Raw genomic sequence first — 19,929 nt, forward strand, 5'->3', positions numbered from 1 at the left:
TTGTGGTGCTTTTGTGTTTGATTGTTCAGATGGCATCTAATGCTTTATAGCAAAATACTAGTATACACACACGCGCAGTATCAGGATAGACTACTTCAAATGAAAAGCCATTAGGGTGCTTTGGGGTTTCTTTTCATGGTCTCATTTTCCTACTGCTGACTCATTCTCAGGAAGCCCATGCCCTGGGAATGTCCTTCCTGTCGGGCTGTTTCTGTGCACATTACTAATGACCCACGGGCAGAAGATGTGTCTCTAGTGGTTCTTGCTGGACACTATGTGACCTCTGAGGTTTTGGTCTCCGTGTGCAAATTTCTTGTTGCCAATGGACTCAAGCCTAACAAAAAAGAGCTCAAGGTGAAACAATCCAGCAGACCCTTTGGAGAGTCACAAACCTGGATGCAAAACGAGGACCACGCTCAAGGGCATGTTAATAAAGTGACAAGTGAAATATAGCACATGAAACGTGCCTACTGCGGAGCCTCCTCCGGGAGAGTACAGGGCCACCATTGTTATCATAAGCCCATTGGCCAGTTCTGTGGGGTACACATGTAGAAGACCACAGCGACTCATTTTAGTCCACCCTGTGTAACATCACAAGCACGTCCCTAATCTTGCTAACCTTGTAAGGTTGCTATGAGAACTTAGTAAGTGACATGTAAACCTTCCAGAATCTTAGTGAACACAGAGTAGGTACTCTATAAGGATTACCTTCCTTCCTATTTCCCATGGTAGCATATACCCATTACTTCTTTGTCAGTCTGTTCAGCTGCTTTTCCTTTGGGGGACCACATTTCCCCGATTCCCTGTGGTTTTCATGGGGTTTTGATGTATGACTCTGCCCTGTGGCAAGTTCCGTGTACCCTCTGGACACAATGATTGATCCAGGAATGCATGCATGATGCCACCGGGCCAATAAGAGCCATTTTAAGGGACTGACATAAATCCTGGGGCCTCTCCTTTTCTGAGTTTATGCTTCTCCCTTCCTGAGATTATAGATCAGTGATGGCGAACCTATGACACGCATGTCAGTGCTGACACACGTAGCCATTTCTGATGACACGCGGGCCGCATGCAGAGGATGAAACATTTGCTGCTCCTGAGGATGAAACATTTGCGACTAGAGTCTTGGAGTTAGTTTTTTCCTCAAAGTGACACACTATCTGAGTTATGCTCAGTTTTTTGGCGAAGTTTGACACACCAAGCTCAAAAGGTTGCCCATCACTGTTATAGATGATAAGGAAAACACAGGCCTGTAGCTGGTTGTAAGCTTCTTTGATTCATGAATGAAGAATCTGCCTGAATTATTGGGCCTCTATAACATCATTTGAATATCTAGATACAGCTACGTCTTAATCATCCACTTCCCAGAATACCAAAACACAACAGCAGTGTTTTGGCCATTTTTAACTGTATATTATAATATGCAAGTGATAGTGTGAAAGATAACACCAAAATATAATTAGATATAATATTCCGTAAGGCTACAGTTAGAGATGTCAAAAATGGGTTAAGACCACTATAGCTGAGTCAAGAAAACTAGAGAAAGTACAGAAGCTTATTGTGGGGTTTGGAGATGGATAAGAATCTATACTAATAAAAGGGTAATATGCTAATTAGACAGGATAGACCGGACGTCCTTCCTGACAAAGCCAGGGCCTGGGTCCTGGGTGCCTGTGGCCTGCCAGAGGGAGGGAAGCCCCAGTCCGGGTGCCTGCGGCCAGCCAGAGGAGTGCGGGGGACGAGGCAGAGGCAGTTAGGGGCGATCAGGCAGGCAGGCAGAGTGGTTAGGGGCGATCAGGCAGGCAAGCAGGCAAGCAGTTAGGAGCCAGCAGTCCCGGATTGTGAGAGGGATGTCTGACTGTCAGTGATGGGGCCTAAACCAGCAGTCAGACATCCCCCAAGGGGCTCCCCAATTGCAAGAGGGAGCAGGCCAGGCTGAGGGACCTCCCCACCCCCGTGCACAAATTTCGTGCACCGGGCCTCTAGTCTATAATAATAGAAGCATAATATGCTAATTAGACCAGATGTCCTTCTGGACCACCTTCCAGACAAAGCCGGGGCTGTGAGGGAAGCCCAGGTCCCAGGTGCCTGCTGGCGGCCAGAGGGAAGCCAGTGCTAGCAGCCAGAGGAAGGAAGGCCTACTCTTGCACAAATTTCATGCATCAGGCCTCTAGTAAGTTTATAACAGAGAAGATGAATTCTTTCCAGCCAGAAGTAATAATACACATGGTGTACAGCACATATTATTTAGTAAATATAAATTGAAAGAATAAGAGAACAAGATCTGAGTATGTATCAAGGAGGGGGAAGAAGACAAGGCTAATTAAAAAGTATAGATCACTTTGTGTGCAGAGGAGTTAGAAATGAAAAGAAGGCGAGGCTGAATGATAGCCAGTCTTCAGAACCCAGCCAAGAGTTTGCACTTGGGTCTGTCTGGGCGTCATTTATAACTGGCTAAAAAAAAAAAAGTCCAATAGAATGGCCTTTGGGAAGTTAATAATAAAAACAGAAGCCAAAAAGGAAGTTGAGACAATAGGAATGATGGATCACCATTCGCCAACATGGTTGAGAATTAAGGATAGAGAAAACACTGCAGGAATCACCAAAGCAGAGGGTAAAATCATGAAGAAGTCACAGAAAATAAGTGAGTGACATTTCAAGAAGGCAGAGAAGTCAAAGAAAATGTTTGGAGAGATTAAAGGCTAAGAAAAAAATTAGGGTATCATTGGTGACATGAGGGCAGTTTCAATGGAGTTTTCTTATCGTCATTGGAAACTGAACCCCAGTGTTTTAAAAACCATAGAGTGGGAGGAGATTGCTGAGTCTTTCAACAATCACTACAGCACAGGGCAGGAACCAAAGGAACAGACACCATCTGGAGCCCTGGAACCAGGTCTGGGAAGGGCCTGCAGGGCCAGGGTTTAACTCTTCAGTTGCTGGGTTGGGGGAATCCCAGGGTAAGGACTCTGGTGAGGAGGTGCTCTGAGGTAACCAGAGAAGTACTTCAATAGTTTAACAAGCAAGATAACTGCACCTGTGCCTCTCAGCTGAATAGCAGCCCTACACAGAAACCTGCTCCAACAAACACTGCAAGCTTTCTACATCCCCAGTGCATGGAAGGAAGCACTGACTAACCCAAATCATTTCCCTCTCCATGTGCCTGTGAGCCACACTAATGCCAGTGCCAGGCTGTGGACCTGGTGCTTCAGAGTCATCTAGGGAGTGAGTAAAAGCTAACGATGATTTAGTCCCACTCCAAAATATTCCATTTCAGGAGAGGAGAGGGTGACACAAAATCTGTATTTGTCTGTTGGGACAAACACACACACACACACAAATTTACTTTTTATACATGTTTTCCCTTCTGTTTAAGTTAAATATATAAATATACTAGAGGCCCGGTGCACAAAATTCATGCACTGGGAGGTGTGTCCTTCAGCCCAGCCTGCACCCTCTCCAATCTGGGACCCCTCAAGGGATGTCTGACTGCCCGTTTAGGCCCGATCCCATCGGCAGTCGGACATCCCTCTCACAATTCAGGACTGCTGGCTCCCAACTACTCGCCTGCCTGCCTGCCTGCATGATTGCCCCTAACTGCTTCTGCCTGCCATCCTGATCACCCCCTAACCACTCCCCTGCCAGCCTGATCGACACCTAACTGCTCCCCTGCTGGCCCAATTGCCCCTAACTGCCATCCCTTGCCAGCCTGGTCACCACTAACTGCCCTCCCCTGCTGGCCCAGTCACTCCCAACTGCCTTCCCCTGCAGGCCTGGTCACCACTAACTGTCCGCCCCTGCAGGCCTGGTTCCCCCAAAATGCCCTCCCCTGCAGGCCTGGTCACCCCTAACTGTCCTTCCCTGCTGTCCTGGTCGCCCCCAACTGCCCTCCCCTAAAGGCCTGGTTGCCCCCATCTGCCCTCCCCTGCTGGCCCGATCACCCCTAATTGCCCTCCCCTGCTGGCCTGGTTGCCCCTAACTGCTCTCTCCTGCTGGCCTGGTCCCCCCCAACTGCCTTCTGTAGATTTCCTGATCCTAAAATGGATAAAGTAAGTACTTACTTCATAGGGTTTGGGGGAAGATTAATGAGATTTTTCTAGGCTTCCTGCCTTTGGTCCCATTTTGCAGTTGTCTAAATGGGAGACTGTCTGCTTCATGAAACATTAAATAACATGTGTTGGTATCACCTAAGTTGTCTTCTTTAATCATTTTTTAACACCTTTAATAATCTGGAATGGTTCCCTCCACAAAGCCTTCCCTTGAATAGGAGAGAGGAGTCCACATACTGGGCCCTTGCCATCTGTCCCCAGGCCAACCTCAGAGAGTCTGGCTTCCGAGAAGGTGCTCACCTAGAAGCTGGGGTGTTTGGGTCCTTTCTCCCACACAGCACCTTTACCCTTAAAGGTCACAGAGCAAGGTCCAAAGAAAATAGCCCAGAGCCTGGGGCAAGAGGAAAGGGAGGAAGAAGTTTCAGAAACTGCTTCCAGGTGAGAGCAGTCCTCAGTGTTCACAGCCCACCCTCCCTCAGGCCAGACGGACATCACCGTCCACATTCATCAGAATACAGTGAGGGTTTGACTTTCCAGAGGTTCCGGGAAATACTACTTTGCTATTTCAGGGAGTCCTAAAAAGATGGTCACGGACCATTCTTTCTCTTCCAATGCTCTTTAGGAAAAGGCTGGGTGAAGAAGCTCTCCTTCCTGACCGTCCAGCAATCTGAACTTGCTCTTCCCGCTCCTTTGAACCCCCTGCCCCAAAGCCTCCAACAGCCCAGGTTTGGGGCTTCATTCTTAGGATTTCTAAAACATACCACAAATCCTTCTATGTTCCACCAGTTTGTCTCATGGAAAAAAGCAACAGGCGGCGGAGGAATTCAGGCCACCCCAAGTCACCAGTGCGGCCTGATGGATGTGGAAACTGGACCATGCCTCAGGGATGAGACATGTGACAGCCGGCACACTGTCATTACTGAGCCTTGAAAGGGGAAGTTCACATGAGGCCTGTGGTAACTTCTAAACCCTGCTGGCCAGGGCGCATGCCAACGAGGAAATTGCAATCCCTAAATAAACAATAGGCTGGGAACCTGAGCACCAGCAAGGGGAGGGGAGGGACTGCGGGCCGGAGCAAGGCTGGCCAAGATGGAGCAAACAAAGCAAAGATTTCAAGTTTGCAAGAATGTGATGTCAATTCAGACACCCCAGGCAGGCCCTTTGAGAATCCAAATAGCCAGTCGCCGAGCCTCCAGACTTGGAAAATTTTTGAAAGCAGGACACCAAGTCCAATCCTTCATATGCCAAATGAGAACAGCGAGAGCCAGAGGGGACAAGTGACTTGCCAAAAGCCCAGCAGCCAGAAAGCTTAGTCCCTAGGCCCACTGGGGGCTGCTATATTTTTTTCCACTGCTTTCCCCTTTCAGAGATGCTTTTAAAGTCTTTCCACAAGCAAACTGTGTGTGTATTCAGAGCTAAGACTGACTGAAGTAAGTTTGTGAAATTCCTTCTCTCTGGTGGTCCTTGCTCAAATGTACCACCTCTTTTTTACAGGGAAAACTACATTTCCAGGCTGAAAGGGAAGGGATGGAGAACAAAAGGATTCCTTGAGCATCTACTATGTGCTAGGGTTTTCCCATGTCTAACTCCACTTTAATCCCCACCATAACCCTGTGCAAGCTGGCATGGCATCATGGTCCCATTTCACAGATGGGAAGGCTGGAGCTCAGAGAGGCAGTAAACCAATTCTAATTTTCATAAATAACCTAACCTTCTCTCTTTTTGAGCCTTCTCAGTTCAGCAAAAGAAAACAATAATAGAAGAAACTGTGCATCTTAAAGTTTTTTTGAAAAATGGTTTTTCTTCTAATCAACTTATTGTTGTTGTTCCTGAATAATAATTCCTAATCATTCCTATACAATGAATGCACAGTAATGAAAACATAAAAATTTGGTGGGGCCCTAACCAGTTTGGCTCAGTGGATAGAGCGTCGGCCTGCAGACTCAAGGGTCCCAGGTTTGATTCCGGTCAAGGGCATGTACCTTGGTTGTGGGCACATACCCAGTAGGGAGTGTGCAGGAGGCAGCTGATAGATGTTTCTCTCTCATCGATGTTTCTAACTCTCTCTCCCTCTCAATTCCTCTCTGTAAAAAAATCAGTAAAATATATATTTTTTAAAAATTTGGTGGGGAAAAAAAGAGAAAAAAAATCCTTTATAATCTCCCCATCCAGGATTAGTGGCAACATTTTGGTACATTTTCCTCCCCCAAGCTTTTATTCCACATTGATAAATATATCTCTTTTATATATTAAGAATAATAAGTCTCTAACTTCTATAAACTTTAGGTATACATCTCTTAGTTGGTTATTTCATAGTTCTATTTTTATGTTTTACTTTGTGTGTGTATTCAGAGCTAAGACTGACTGAAGTAAGTTTGTGAAATTCCTTCTCTCTGGTGGTCCTTGCTCAAATGTACCACCTCTTTTTTACAGGGAAAACTACATTTCCAGGCTGAAAGGAAAGGGATGGAGAATAAAAGGATTCCTTGAGCATCTACTATGTGCTAGGCTTTTCCCATGTCTTTGATTATATATCAATCAAAGTTATTGATCTTTTCCTTTGTAATATCTTTATTTCTACAACTTTATTGATATATAATACTCATACCATAAAATTCACCCTTTTAAAGTATATCATTCAGTGGCTTGTGCGACCATCACCACTGTCTAATTCCAGAATATTTTCATCACTCAAAAGCCCTGTACCCTTTAGCAGTCACTATTTTTTCTCCCCTCTCCCTAGTTTCTAGAAACCACTAATCTATTTTCTATCTCCATGGATATGCCAATATTAGACATTTCATATAAATGGAAATGTATACATATGTGGCCTTTTGCAACTGGCTCTTTTTGCTTAACATATGTTTTTAAGGTCTATCCATGCTACAGCATTTCTTTTTATTGTTGAGTAATATTCCACTGTATGGATATAACATACTTTTATTTTTCCTTCAAGATAATGGAAATTTGGGTTGTTTTGGCTTTGTGGCTATTATTAATAACTAGAGCCCAGTGCGTGAAATTCGTGCACTGGTAGAGTCCCTAGCGGCGAGCAGCTGCCAGCCAGGGCCTCCCTCCCTTCCCCAGCCAGCCACGCCCACGGTTGAACTCCCAGATGATCTCCTGGTGGAGGGGACAATTTGCATACTACACTTTTATTATATAGAATGGTGTTATGAGCATTTGTGTATAGGGTTTTGTTTGTAATTCAGTTAAGGTGTACACTTAAAAGTAGACTTGCTGGGTCACATGGTACCTCTACGTTTAACATTTTGAGGAATGGCTAGATAGTTTTCCAAAATGGACTGAACCATTTCACATTCCCACCATCAATATATGAGGTTTTTCCACATCTTCCCCAACATTTGTTGTCTTTCTTACTTTAGCCATCCTAGTAGAGGATAAATTGTATATAACTGTGGTTTTGATTTGCATTTCCCTAATGATAAATCTTGTTGGACATCTTTTCCTGTTCTTACGGGCCATTTGTATGTCTTCTTTAGAAACATGTCTATTCAGATTATTTGCCCAATTTTAATAGGATTATTTGCCTTTTATTGTTGTGGTGTTCTTCATTTCTAAATGAAATTTTAGATTAAAGTATATTACATATAGAAGGTAGCCATGTCACAGATTCCCAGCATGATGAGTTATGACAAAATGCTTACACCTGGGCACATGGAAACCAGATCATGAAATAGAATATCACTTGTACCAAGAAGCTTCTTTCACACCCCCTCAACCTCCACACGTGCCTTCTTCCTCCAGATTAACCTCTACCCAACACATCTAACACCACTGATTACTTCTGCCTATTTTTGAAACACATATAAACAGAATCATGTTATATATGTACTTGTCTGGTTTCTTTCAACACTGTTTTGGGGGTATTCAATTATGTTATTACATGCAACAATGGTTTGGTACTTCTCATTGCCATACAGCAACTCACTGCATGAATATCCACTATTTATCCACTCAACTGTTAATAACTATTTCATTTGTTTCAAGATTTTGGTTAGTCTGTACATAATTATGTTGTGTATCTTCTTTTTAAATGAGATCTTGAACAACCATCATTAGATTTGCTCTTAGATATTTTAGGTGGTTTTTTTTTAATACCATCAGAAATAATACAGTTATCTAAATTTCTTTTTGTAATTGTTACTGGTAAGTAGAAATATGATTCATTTTAAAATACTGACAACCTATCTGACTAAGTTCATTTATTAATATAATAGTTTATACATGGGTTCATTGAGACTTCTTACACACAAATTATGGTGCCTGTGAATAAAGGTGGTTTTATTTCTTCCTTTCTAATTCTTATACCATGGATATCCAGAATATTGTTCAATAGAAGTGAGAGCAATAGGTATTCTTGCCGTGATCTTTATGTCATAAGGAAAGCTTTCAGCATTTAATAATTAAATATTTTTTCTGTATCTTTCTTGTAGCTACCTCTTATTAGATTAGGAAAATCCCTTTCTGATCTGTTTGCTAAAAGTTTTGAGTTTTGTTTTTTGGGAGGGGGTTTGGCATGGATGGATGTTTCACTTATCAAATGCTTTCTCTGCCTTTATTGAAATTATATTAATTTTGCTCCTTTATCCCATTAAATAACATGTGATATTTGGTAAATAACATTAATTGATATCCAAAAGGTAGTCCTTGTGTTCCTGGAATAAGCACAATTTAGTCATCGGATTTAATTGTCATTGGATTCAGTTCACCAGGATATTTTATATCAGGTTTAAAAGAGATAGCTTGTACATCTCCCTTCTTGAAATGGCTTTGTTAGGTATTAATATCAAGGTTGTATTGGCCTCATAAATAAGATGGGAAGTGCTCCCCTTTTTAAATTCTCTAGAATAGTTTCTGCATGATTGATGTCATTTTTTTCTTTAGATGTTTAGCAAAATTCACTGAAAAAGCCATCTGGACCTGCATTTATTTGGTTTGCTTTCTGAATTATGAAGGGTTTTGTTGTTGGTAATAAATTCTAGAATCATTTTTAATATATGTAACTACTCAGATATTCTATTTCTTCACATGCAATTTTAACAAGTTGTTTTAAAAATAATTTTTCTAAAAATTTAACTCTATGATCATAATGTTGTCAATAAAATCTTCTCCTATTTTTAATGTCAATAAGATTGATAGCCCCCTTTCATTCCTGATAATGGTTACTTGTGCTATCTCTATTTTTTCAATTATAACCAGAATTCGCTTTTTTTTTTTTAATCTCTTAAAAGAAGCAGCATTTGGTTTAGGGGTTCTCCTCTAGTATATGTTTGGTTTTTATTTCATGAATTTCACCTTTTATCTTTATTTCTTGTTTTGAATATTATAATTACAGTTGACATTCAATATTATTTTATAACTAGAGGCCTGGTGCATGAAATTCGTGCACAGGGGGGGGGGGTGTCCCTCAGCCCAGCCTGCACCCTCTCCAATCTGGGACCCCTCGAGGGATGTCTGACTGCCCGTTTAGGCCTGATCCCACCAGGCAATCGGACATCCCTCTCACAATCCAGGTCCCTCCCCTGCTGGCCTGATCCAACTGCCCTCCCCTGCTGGCCTGATTGCCCACAACTGCCCTCCCTTGCAGGCCTGGTCCCTCCCAACTGCCCTCCCCTGCTGGCCATCTTGTGGTGGCCATCTTGTGTACACATGGGGGCAGCCATCTTGTGTGTTGGAGTGATGGTCAATCTGCATGTTACTCTTTTATTAGATATGATAGAGGCCTGGTGCATGGGTGGGGGCCGGCTGGTTTGCCCTGAAGGGTGTCCCGGATCAGGGTGGGTGTTCCCTTGGAGCGTGGGGCGGCCTGGGCAAGGGGCCTGTGGTGGTTTGCAGGCTGGCCACGCCCCCTGGCGACCCAAGCAGAGGCCCTGGTATCTGGGGTTTATTTATCTTCTATAATTGAAACTTTGTAGCCTGGAGCAGAGCCAAGCCTTCTTCTTGCTCCTGGTGGTGGCAGCCATTTGTGTTTGGATTTATGTATCTTCTATAATTAAAACTTCGTAGCCTTCAGCGGAGGCCTGGGCCTGCCAGGGTGTACAGAAAGCTTGGCTTCCTCCATCGCCGGGGCAACCCTAGCCTCCTGCTCTTTCCAGCTCCGTGGCTGCCGCCATTTCTGTTTGGATTTATGTATCATCTATCATTGAAACTGTATTCTTGAGTGGAGGCCTAGGCCGGCAAGGGCAGGCTGAAAGCTTGGCTTCCTCCATTGCCAGGGAAACCCAAGCCTCCCTCCTGCGCTCTGTGGCCGTAGCCATCTTGGTTGGGTTTATTTGCATATTCGCTCCTGATTGGCTGGTGGGCGTGGTTGATGAGCGTGGCTTGTGGGTGTAGTGGAGTGATGGTTAATTTACATATTACTCTTTTATTAGATAGGATAGTTTCAGGTGTACAGCATAGTGGTTGGACATCTATATAATTCACAAAGTTATCCCCCAATAAGTCTATTACCCACCTGGCACCACACATGGTTATTACATTAGTATTAACTATATTCCCTATGCTGTACTTTACCTCCTCAGGACTATTTTGTAGCTGTCAATTGGTTCTTCTTAATCCCTTCATCTTTTTCACTCAGGCCCCCAAGGCCTCTCCCCTCTGGCAACCTTCAGTTGGTTTTCTGTATCTATGAGTCTGTTTCTGTTGTCTGTTCACTTACTGTGTTCTTTAGATTACACACATAAGTGACCTAATATGGGATTTGTCTTTTTCTGCCTGACTTACTTCATACACAATAAGTCTAGGTCTATCCATGCTGTAGCAAATGGTAAGATTTCATTCTTTATTGAGGCCGAGTAATATTCCATAGTATACATGTACCACATCAACAAAACGAAAAGACAACCTACTGAAAGAAAGAAAATATTTGCCAAAGATACATCAAATAAGGGGCTAATATCCAAAATTTATAAAGAACTCATATAACGTTTTATAAAAAACAATCCAATTAAAAAATGGGCAGACCTGAATAGACTTCTCCAAAGAAGACTTACAGATAGCCAGCCGGCATATGAAAAGAAGCTCAGCATCACTAATCATCAGAGAAATGCAAATAAAAACCACAATGAGATATCAACTCACACCTGTCAGAATGGCTACCATCAATAAATCAACAAACAGCAAGTGTTGGTGAGGATGTGGAGAAAAGGGCAACCTCTTGCACTGTTGGGGGGAATGCAAATTGGTGCAGTCACTGTGGAAAACAGTATGGAGCTTCCTCACAAAATTAAAAATAGAACAACCCTATCACTCAGCAATTTCACTTCTGGGTATTTATCCAAAGAAATCCAAGTCACTAATTCAAAAAGATATATGTAACCCTATGTTCATTGCAGCATTATTTACAATAGCCAAGATATGGAAGCAACCTAAGTGTCCATCAATAGACAACTGAATATCTTTATTATTTCTTTTCTCTAACTCTCTTAGGGTTTAATTTAATCTTCCGCTGCTTTTTAAACTTAAAAAGTCTTCTCTCAACCAAACTGAATGACTCGCTCTTCCCAAGATACTCCTCATACTTTCCAGCCCCCTTGCCTTTGCTCATATACTTCCCACTGTTAATAAACCATCTCTCTCCACTTATCAAGATCATACCAATCTTTCAAGGCCTTCAAGTACTACCTCCTCCAAGAAGTATGCCCTGTCCCTCTCTCATTTGACATCCTCTAGCCCCTGCAGCCCATTTTGCCATTTTTATGTCTCTATTTGGACACTGGTTTATGTATTTCCTTCCACAAGCGCCTTAAAGACTGAGCACTCATTTTTTCTGAAAGGCTCTCCATGGTACTGGGCACAAAACAGATGCTCGATAAACACTCCTGTTTGTGACTCAACCTCAGGAGTTGAATTCACACCAACTAAACCTGTTTATTGAAGAAATAATCAACTGGCAACTCATTTAGAATCAAACACATCATAAGGAGCGTTTGGGCAAAGAAGAAAATAAGTCTCATTTTTAAAAAAATCTTCCTTGCCTCTAAATGACAACTATATATCATACAGAGCTAACATTTAACTTGACATTTTGCTTTTTCTGGCTATCACTTCAAACCCACATTTCCCCCCTTATTTAAAGAAAATAGTTAAATAAGACAAAGTTTTTTTTAAGTTGAAAGATGAGAAGATGAAGAAATTTCTCAACAACAACAAAAAAAACAAGCTAAAGGATAATTTTTGGTATTGTAAATGGATAGTGCACACCAAAAACACAAGGCTTTCCAAACTTGAATGAGTTATGCTCCACACTATTATAAAGATTTCAGGGCAAGACTTGAAAGTCAGGCGGGGAAACAGGGCATGTATTGGCTGTAGCGCACATATTTGGAGCCTATTTGGAGGGCTGATAACACATGTGTAAAAAGGGTGAATCTTGCCTTATGGCACAAAACACAACACCGGGCCTTTCCAAAAATACCAAATAAACCTCTCCAATTCTCATGAGCTGCCTCAACCTGTTCTATGATGCAAACCTCAGTGCATAATTTTCAAAGTAAGAGTCAAATGAAAAAATAGTTGAATGGACAAAGGACCTAAATAGACACTACTCCAAAGAGGACATACAGATGGCCAAGAGACATATGAAAAAAACGCTCAGAGTCAATGATCATCAGAGAGATGCAAATTAAAATGGAAATGAGGTATCACCTCACACCTGTCAGAATGTCTACCATCAACAAATCAACAAATGATAAGAGCTGGTGAGGATGTGGAGTAAAGGGAACCCTAGTGCACTGCTGGTGGGAATGCAGACTGGTGCAACCATTATGAAAAACAGTATGGAGTTTCCTCAAAAAATTAAATATGGAACTGTCATTTGACCCAGTGATCTCACTTCTAGAAATATATCCTAAGAAACCCAAAGCACCAATCAGAAAGGATATATGCACCCCTATGTTCATAGCAGCACAATTTACAATAGCTAAGATCTGGAAACAGCGCAAGTGCCCATCAGTAGATGAGTGGATAAAAAAAGCTGTGGAACATTTATACCATGGAATACTATGCAGCAGTAAAAAGAGAATATCTTACCCTTTGAGACAGCATGGAGGGACCTGGAGTATATCATGCTAAGTGAAATAAGTCAGTCAGAGAATGACAAGTGTCACATGATCACACTCATATGTGGAATCTAAGTAACAAAAATAAACTGATGATGGGAGTGGATCCAGAGACATGGAAGCATGGAACAGAGTTCGAAATCTCAGAGAGAAGGAGGGGGAGGGTGGGTGAGTGGAAGTTAATCAACCATAAACCTTGTATGCATTATGCATAACCCATGGACACAGACAGTAGGGTGCTAAAGGCCTGGGGTGGGGGAAGGCTGGAGGGGGTCAATGGGGGGGAAAAGGGAAGTATATGTAATACTTTCAACAATAAAGAATTGTAAAAAAAAAGAAAAAATAATTGAATGTATGGGCCATTTTCAGTAAAAGCAGACTGGAGGATTAGAGTGTGAGAACGTTGGAGGAGAAATCTGTGTTCAAATTTCAACTGCCAACCACTAGCTGTAGAACCTTGGGCAGGTTGCTTATCTCCTTTCAACCATGGCTTTCTCATCTGGCAAATGGGGCTAATTATGCCTATGCACGAGTTTTTATATGTCAGGTACCCTGCGCCGGTGTGGCCAGTGGTGTTCGAGCTGTAGCCTTTCACTGTGGTTGTTATTGTTGCTACTTTCCTTCATAGCCACAAAAGGAGACAGGCAAAATTTAAATCCTAAAGGACATCATAATGGCTTGACTAGAAAAACTAGGCTTGACACAAATGTTATATGAACACATCATCCTGGGATAAGAAATTATTCTGAGTTCAGTGTTTAGACTCAAACAAGTAACAGTTCAAAAGATAGATGAAATAGACACCTAAACAAACAAAAAAAATAAAAACACTTCAGCCATTACAGTTTTCTTGATTAGATCCTAAGACTGGAATTAAGTTCACACTGGAAATTGGGATGCATTCAGTGGCCTAGAACTGAAATGGCTGAATTTGATGAAGCACTGAGATCTCTTTTAGGGGAACTTAACCCAACTGCAGGTCAGCTCAACCACATGGAGAAGAGTAGTCTCCATGCCTGAGCACCAAGACAAGGCTGATTTTTAGTTTTAATAACAAAAATCAACCTCACCACTAGAGTTTAGAGTTTTGCATCTGAATGCAAGTCACACTTTTTCATCAACAGCAAAACTAGAAGTGGACAATTCAGTCAAGCTCAGTCTTGAATTGCTTACAATGCAGCCCCCCCCCACCCCACCCCCTCCATGGTGGGGACAATTTTACTAAAGAAGAACCACACATGACACACAACATGTGCCCTAGTTGGTCATGTGACTGGAAAGCTAAACACCCACAATCCTCACTTCAATTGCCACAGAGTCATTGTCACATGGAGACATTATGCCCCCAGCCTCTTTTTAAATATATATATATTTTTTATTGATTTCAGAAAGGAAGGAAGAGGGAGAGAGAGATAGAAACATCAATGATGAGAGAGAAACACTGATTGGCTGCCTCCTGCACGCCCCCCACTGGGGATTGAGCCCGCAACCCGGGCATGTGCCCTTGACCGGAATCGAACCTGGGACCCTTCAGTACGCAGGCCGAAGCTCTATCCACCCAGCCAAACCGGCTAGTGTCCCCAGCCTCTTAATCTTTAAGAACAAGTTCACCAGATTAAGTATATTTTCTGCAACTTTCACTAAAACCATGACATCACTAATATATGTCCCATTTGATACATTTGATAAATTCTGCTGTTGTTAGGGCTAGAATAAGACTTGTTTTACTTGATGAATGAGTGCCATTTAATTCACAAGTAAAGGAGAACTAGGGAACTCCATGCATTTTATTTTCAGCCTGAGTTGTTAAGTGTGAGTGAGGTTCTATGCTTCTATGCCCTATCTCAGTAATTATTATTCTGGGATTGACTGGGTTTTCTGCGTTTGTTGTTTTGTTTTTTTTTTAAACCCAGCTTTCTTCCTGTTCCTTCCCTCTATGACTGTTGGAGCTACTGCAGCCACCTTGTTCAGACAGGCGAAGAGGTTGTCTGAAAATAGAGCTCACATGAAGGAAGCCAAAACAAGAGTGGACTGAGAGGAAATGAGATCTGTCAATATCTCTTGAGCCCCTGGATCAAGCTGTGCTTGAAGAAATACTTCTGTTGTTTTGTGTTGTGGGTTTTTTTCCCATTGATATGGGCCAATAAATTTCCTTTTGGCTTAAGCCATTTTGAATTAGATTTTCATTCATTTACTAGTAAAAGTTCTGAGTAACAAAGAAAAAAATTTTGAGATTATCTGACAAGTACTGCCATTACTGTAATTCATTTCCCTTTTAAAAGAAAAAAAGTAAGGAAGAATAACACTGGATACAGCTTTAGGGATGAACCCAAGAAAATGAAACTTTTGGACATCATGTTTACGCCATGTAAAAATTATAATAAAAGTAGATTAAAAACACATTCTTTCAAAAGACTTAGCATTAACAAAAGAAAAAAGAGGGTAAAAAGCCTTTCAGCTGCCCTTTTTATTGACAGTTCTCCATAACAGCAGAAAAAAGGATCTGAGTAAAAAAAAATTTAGACACAAAAGCAAGAAAGAGAAAAGCACTGCAACATCCACAGGAAAACTGATTTTTCGGAGAAACACACAGTGTTCTAACAGTGCAAACCAGGAACATACCTGCCAGGCCAAATCGGGGCCAAAATTAAAACTTGGAGCTCCCTGCAAGAAGATAAATCACAAATAACTTCAATGCATTTTGCTTCCCTTCACTTTCATTCAGGTGACCCTCCCTAGGCTCAGCTGGCTGGTAATGGATGTGATGGCCCCCAATGGCCCTCCCCATGGCTTGCCCCACAGAGACCTTCACAACTCCACAAGTGCGAAGGGCACACAGTGAGTCACTGCACAGGTGAGATTGTGGTTCTCAAGTGCTTGACTTCACAGATTTTCACAATAAATACCCTTCTAGAGTTGATGCAAAGTATATGGGTGGTGAAGATGAGAAGTCAGAAAGTCTCCCTCAGATTCACTAAGTAGCAAGGGATAAGTAGGAATAACTTCTAAGCCCTTACTTCACATCACCTCCCTGAAACTACTCATCAACTTAACTCTTGGAAAGCTCCCTTTAACTCCAGATTTTGCCAAGGCGCTATAGATGACACTGATGTTTACCCAAAAGTGTTTAAGTTAAAACACAACAGGTTCTCAAATTCCACCCACCAGAATTAAGGGTCAGATCTATTTGACAGTCAACCCTATAGCTTATAAAGTATTGGTTGCCAATATTCCCTCCAATTTAAAAGGGATGTAATATATATATATAAAAAAAAAAAACACAAAACACACACACACAGATAAGATCACAGCCTCTATCACAAGCTACACACATGGCTGAGGAAATGACCCTCTACCAGCTGCCTCTGTAATTCAATTTATGCATGCTGAGTAGATGCTAATGAGACTCAGACTTCTCCACTGACAAAACAGAAGGCCATACTTTGTAAATAAGCAGGCATCCAAAAGATAACAGAAAAACTCCAGGCACAATTCCCTGACAAATACATTGGTCATCATTTGTCCTTAACCTTTTGCACTGGGATGTCAAGTGTGACTCGACAAGGTTAGCATCGGTAGCAGCTCAAGAAAAAAGCAAGCAAGTGCAAAGGGTTAAAATGCGTTCTACGAATCAGGATCATTGGCATCATCAGAGGAAAACTCCAGACTCAATTTACTGATAATATATGGGTATAAATTTGCCCTAAGAAATCATGTTTTTATGCTTACCCACGTAGATAGCCTAAACAAGTGTTTTTATTTATTATTTTTTGTTTTCTATCAAAACATATGATGTTAAAAACAGTAAGCTAGAATCAAACAGATTTTCTATTTATTAAAGTCACAAATAAGTACTAATTGTCTTTATAGTGACCTCTACTAGAAAAATGCCTACAGCACTGGGAGAGATGTCATTCCTGGCTTCTCCAAATAGTTCTGGGACACATTTATTCTTTTATTTTTAAAAAACATACAATACTTTGGAAATAGATTTTAGATGCACCCTCTTTTCCATTACTAATTGTGTGGATATAGGTGTGGAGGTGGGTAGAAAAGGGACTGAATGATTCTTTGCAATAAAATAAAATCTTTAAAATTAATTTTTTATCTTCTCTTTCTTTTTTTTTCTTTCTCTCTTCCTTTAATTTTTTTTAAACCTTATCAAAGTTTCAAGTTTGGTTCTAATGTGAAGTGAGGATGAAATCTCAGTTATGAACCAATCTCCCTCAGTTGTAGAATAAGTTTCGTTTCAAAATAAGTTAAAATTACATAAATTCAAAATGAATTGATAAGCCAAAATTAGCAATTATTTTTAATCTTACTGGCAGTTGTCGCTTTGATTATATTTTTCAAACCAATTTGCTGCAAATGCATTATGAGTGCCTTGACTCAGGTAACCTTCGGGAGACATATAGTTTGAAAGCAAATGTTCTACATTATTTCCACAAAAATCTACTTGGATGAAGACACTGTCATTGACTAGAGAAAAAAAAACTAAAACAGATTTGTACATGCCAAAAACTCAGTGGTTCATATTAATTTATTTTTCCCCAGAACATGGGAATTTTTGGCAGACAATTCAAAATTATGTGCTATAAGAAAGACAGAGAAGTCATTATCCTATCAGCAAACTTCAGGATTCTCTTGCAGGCTGTTGGTGACAGCAAACTCTTAAGTGTTAAGCTCAAGTGTAAAATTACTGAATTGCAGACATTGTTGTTGCGGTGTTGTCATGGAGCAATTTAAATCAAGAATTATTTATTCTTAAGATAAATACTCTGTTTTCTTCTGGCAAAAACTGGAAGTAACAAGACTTCAAATTTCTAGATACTGACCAAGCAATTGGTTTTCATTTAGATCTATTTCTTAATCGTAAGTCGTGATTTGGCCACCATCATTTACATCTTTATTCTTTAAATGCCCTCAATCCATCCAGGAGTATCTTTGATCCTTTTAAATAGCATATTTCTATGCTTCCACAGCTAAAGAGGATACCTGGAGAGGATTTTAAAAAGTGTTACCTACAAGCTTGGCTAGGAGAAAATACTGGAGCAAAAAAAAAGAAGGTATTATTCTTTGATAAGCAAATTTTGCTAACAGCATCATTTAAATTATTTAATGACTCCATTGCATATAAAGCCAAATCTTAGTTCCTCTAGGTGTCTTTTCATTGCAATGTGAGTGTGAGGGAGAAATATTTTTTCCAGGGTTAGAAATTTACTTTTAAAGCATACACAAAACCTCCCTTAAGGGAAAAAGCATCAGCAATGCCCTGGAAAGGAACCCAGCTCCTTTCAGCTCCTCTCAGCCAAGGGATACTTGAGCCCTTTATTCTTTTGCTCAGAAAAGGAATCTTAAAGGGCCGAGAAATTAAATGTACCCAGGAAGGCAAAAGACCCAGAATAAAAGCACTTACCGGGGTGCCTAGAGAAAAACACAACATTCATTTCACATGTTTGTTAGGCACCATCAAGTTAGAACAAACTCCAGAGCCACGGCTTTTTTGACAAATGTGAACAGCTCCTACCTTCATCTCAATGACAGTCTGGAGAGCCTTCGTCTTGGCTGGCTCCGGCTGAAGTTGGCTTCTCCGGTGCAATTCCTGGGGAGGAACACGATAGAAATAAGCCTGACGGTTCATCCTCCTGTTACACCATGGCCTTTACACAGGTGCCACACAGCCCACCGGGTGCAGGTTTGCTGTGCACAGACATAAACAAGCCACAGGTGCCTCTCCCCCCACCCTCCTTAGCATCCCTCCTGCTTGGAGCCCGAGTTCCGGTGAAAGGCTCCTGGCACATGCGCTATTTCTGAAACTTCCATCAATAATTAATGTCAACTGTGACAAAGCCAGCAAGTAATTATAGTCCAAATACTGTTCAACACTGGGGCTGTTGCCCAGCCATCAAATCATAATTTACTAAATGACATTGCTCTGTGCTCCCAATACAAACACAGCAAGAAAAACGGAGGAAAGAAAATGACTAATGTGGTTGCAAATCTGTTGCACGCATGGCATTTAGCTACCGAGGTAAGTTTGAAATGAGCAATTTAAAACCTTTTCAGGACAACTATGGCACTTTTTGGAGTAAATTGATCTGATGAAATCCTGTGAATCTCTTCCTTCCTAATTTACAGTTTCAGTCCTTGTTCAAAATCACATGTGTGTGTGTGATATGTTTATGCGCTTGTGATGCCAAGAAATTAAAATTGGCGTTAATATCAACAGTGTTAGTGGGGAGGCAAATGGTTAAAGCCAGATGTAGACACAAGAACTTCTGGAATATGATGGCTATTTCTTTAGATAAAAAGCAAACAATATAATTGCAATTTTAAGCTTGAAGGCCCGCTTTTTCCATGCCTCTTCTCAAAAGAACAGTTCTATTTAGACTAAAAGATTGTCTTGGCAGAGGAGAAGAAACGAACAAGGTTTTTTTCTTCATGCTTTGATTTTCTTAGTAATAATTATCAACAGTTTTATGAGAGTAGCCAATGACAGGTGTAAACAGAAGTGCTCACACATGCTGCTGATACAAGTTACCTCTGAAGTAATTCCATTAAGAATCATTTGAATTGTAAGTCACATATGGACTAATTCCAAAAGTTTTATTTGCTTCCAGAAAACTCATTTAAAGTCAACATGGAATAGTTTTAGGCTTTTACATTCCATTGGTCCACAAACATTAAAAAAGAAAGAAAGAAAAGAAACAGCAACAACACATACACACACACACAAAACAAAACACAAAACAAAACAAAACAAAACAAAACAAAACAAAAACCTTGGACATTAAAGAAAG

At 41.1% G+C, this 19,929-nt stretch overlaps 1 protein-coding gene across 1 annotated transcript in view; it reads right to left on the bottom strand.

Moving 5' to 3' along the window:
- ERC2 (ELKS/RAB6-interacting/CAST family member 2) overlaps positions 1–19,929 on the bottom strand; it is an 877,079-nt gene that overhangs the window by 603,575 nt on the left and 253,575 nt on the right. The window contains exon 4 of the mRNA XM_028152806.2: positions 18,657–18,731. Within this exon, the coding sequence (XP_028008607.1) occupies positions 18,657–18,731 (75 nt within the window). The remainder of the gene's footprint in view (positions 1–18,656; positions 18,732–19,929) is intronic.

This window comes from Eptesicus fuscus, chromosome 18, assembly GCF_027574615.1.
Source record: "Eptesicus fuscus isolate TK198812 chromosome 18, DD_ASM_mEF_20220401, whole genome shotgun sequence".
Classification (NCBI taxonomy): Eukaryota; Metazoa; Chordata; class Mammalia; order Chiroptera; family Vespertilionidae; genus Eptesicus; species Eptesicus fuscus.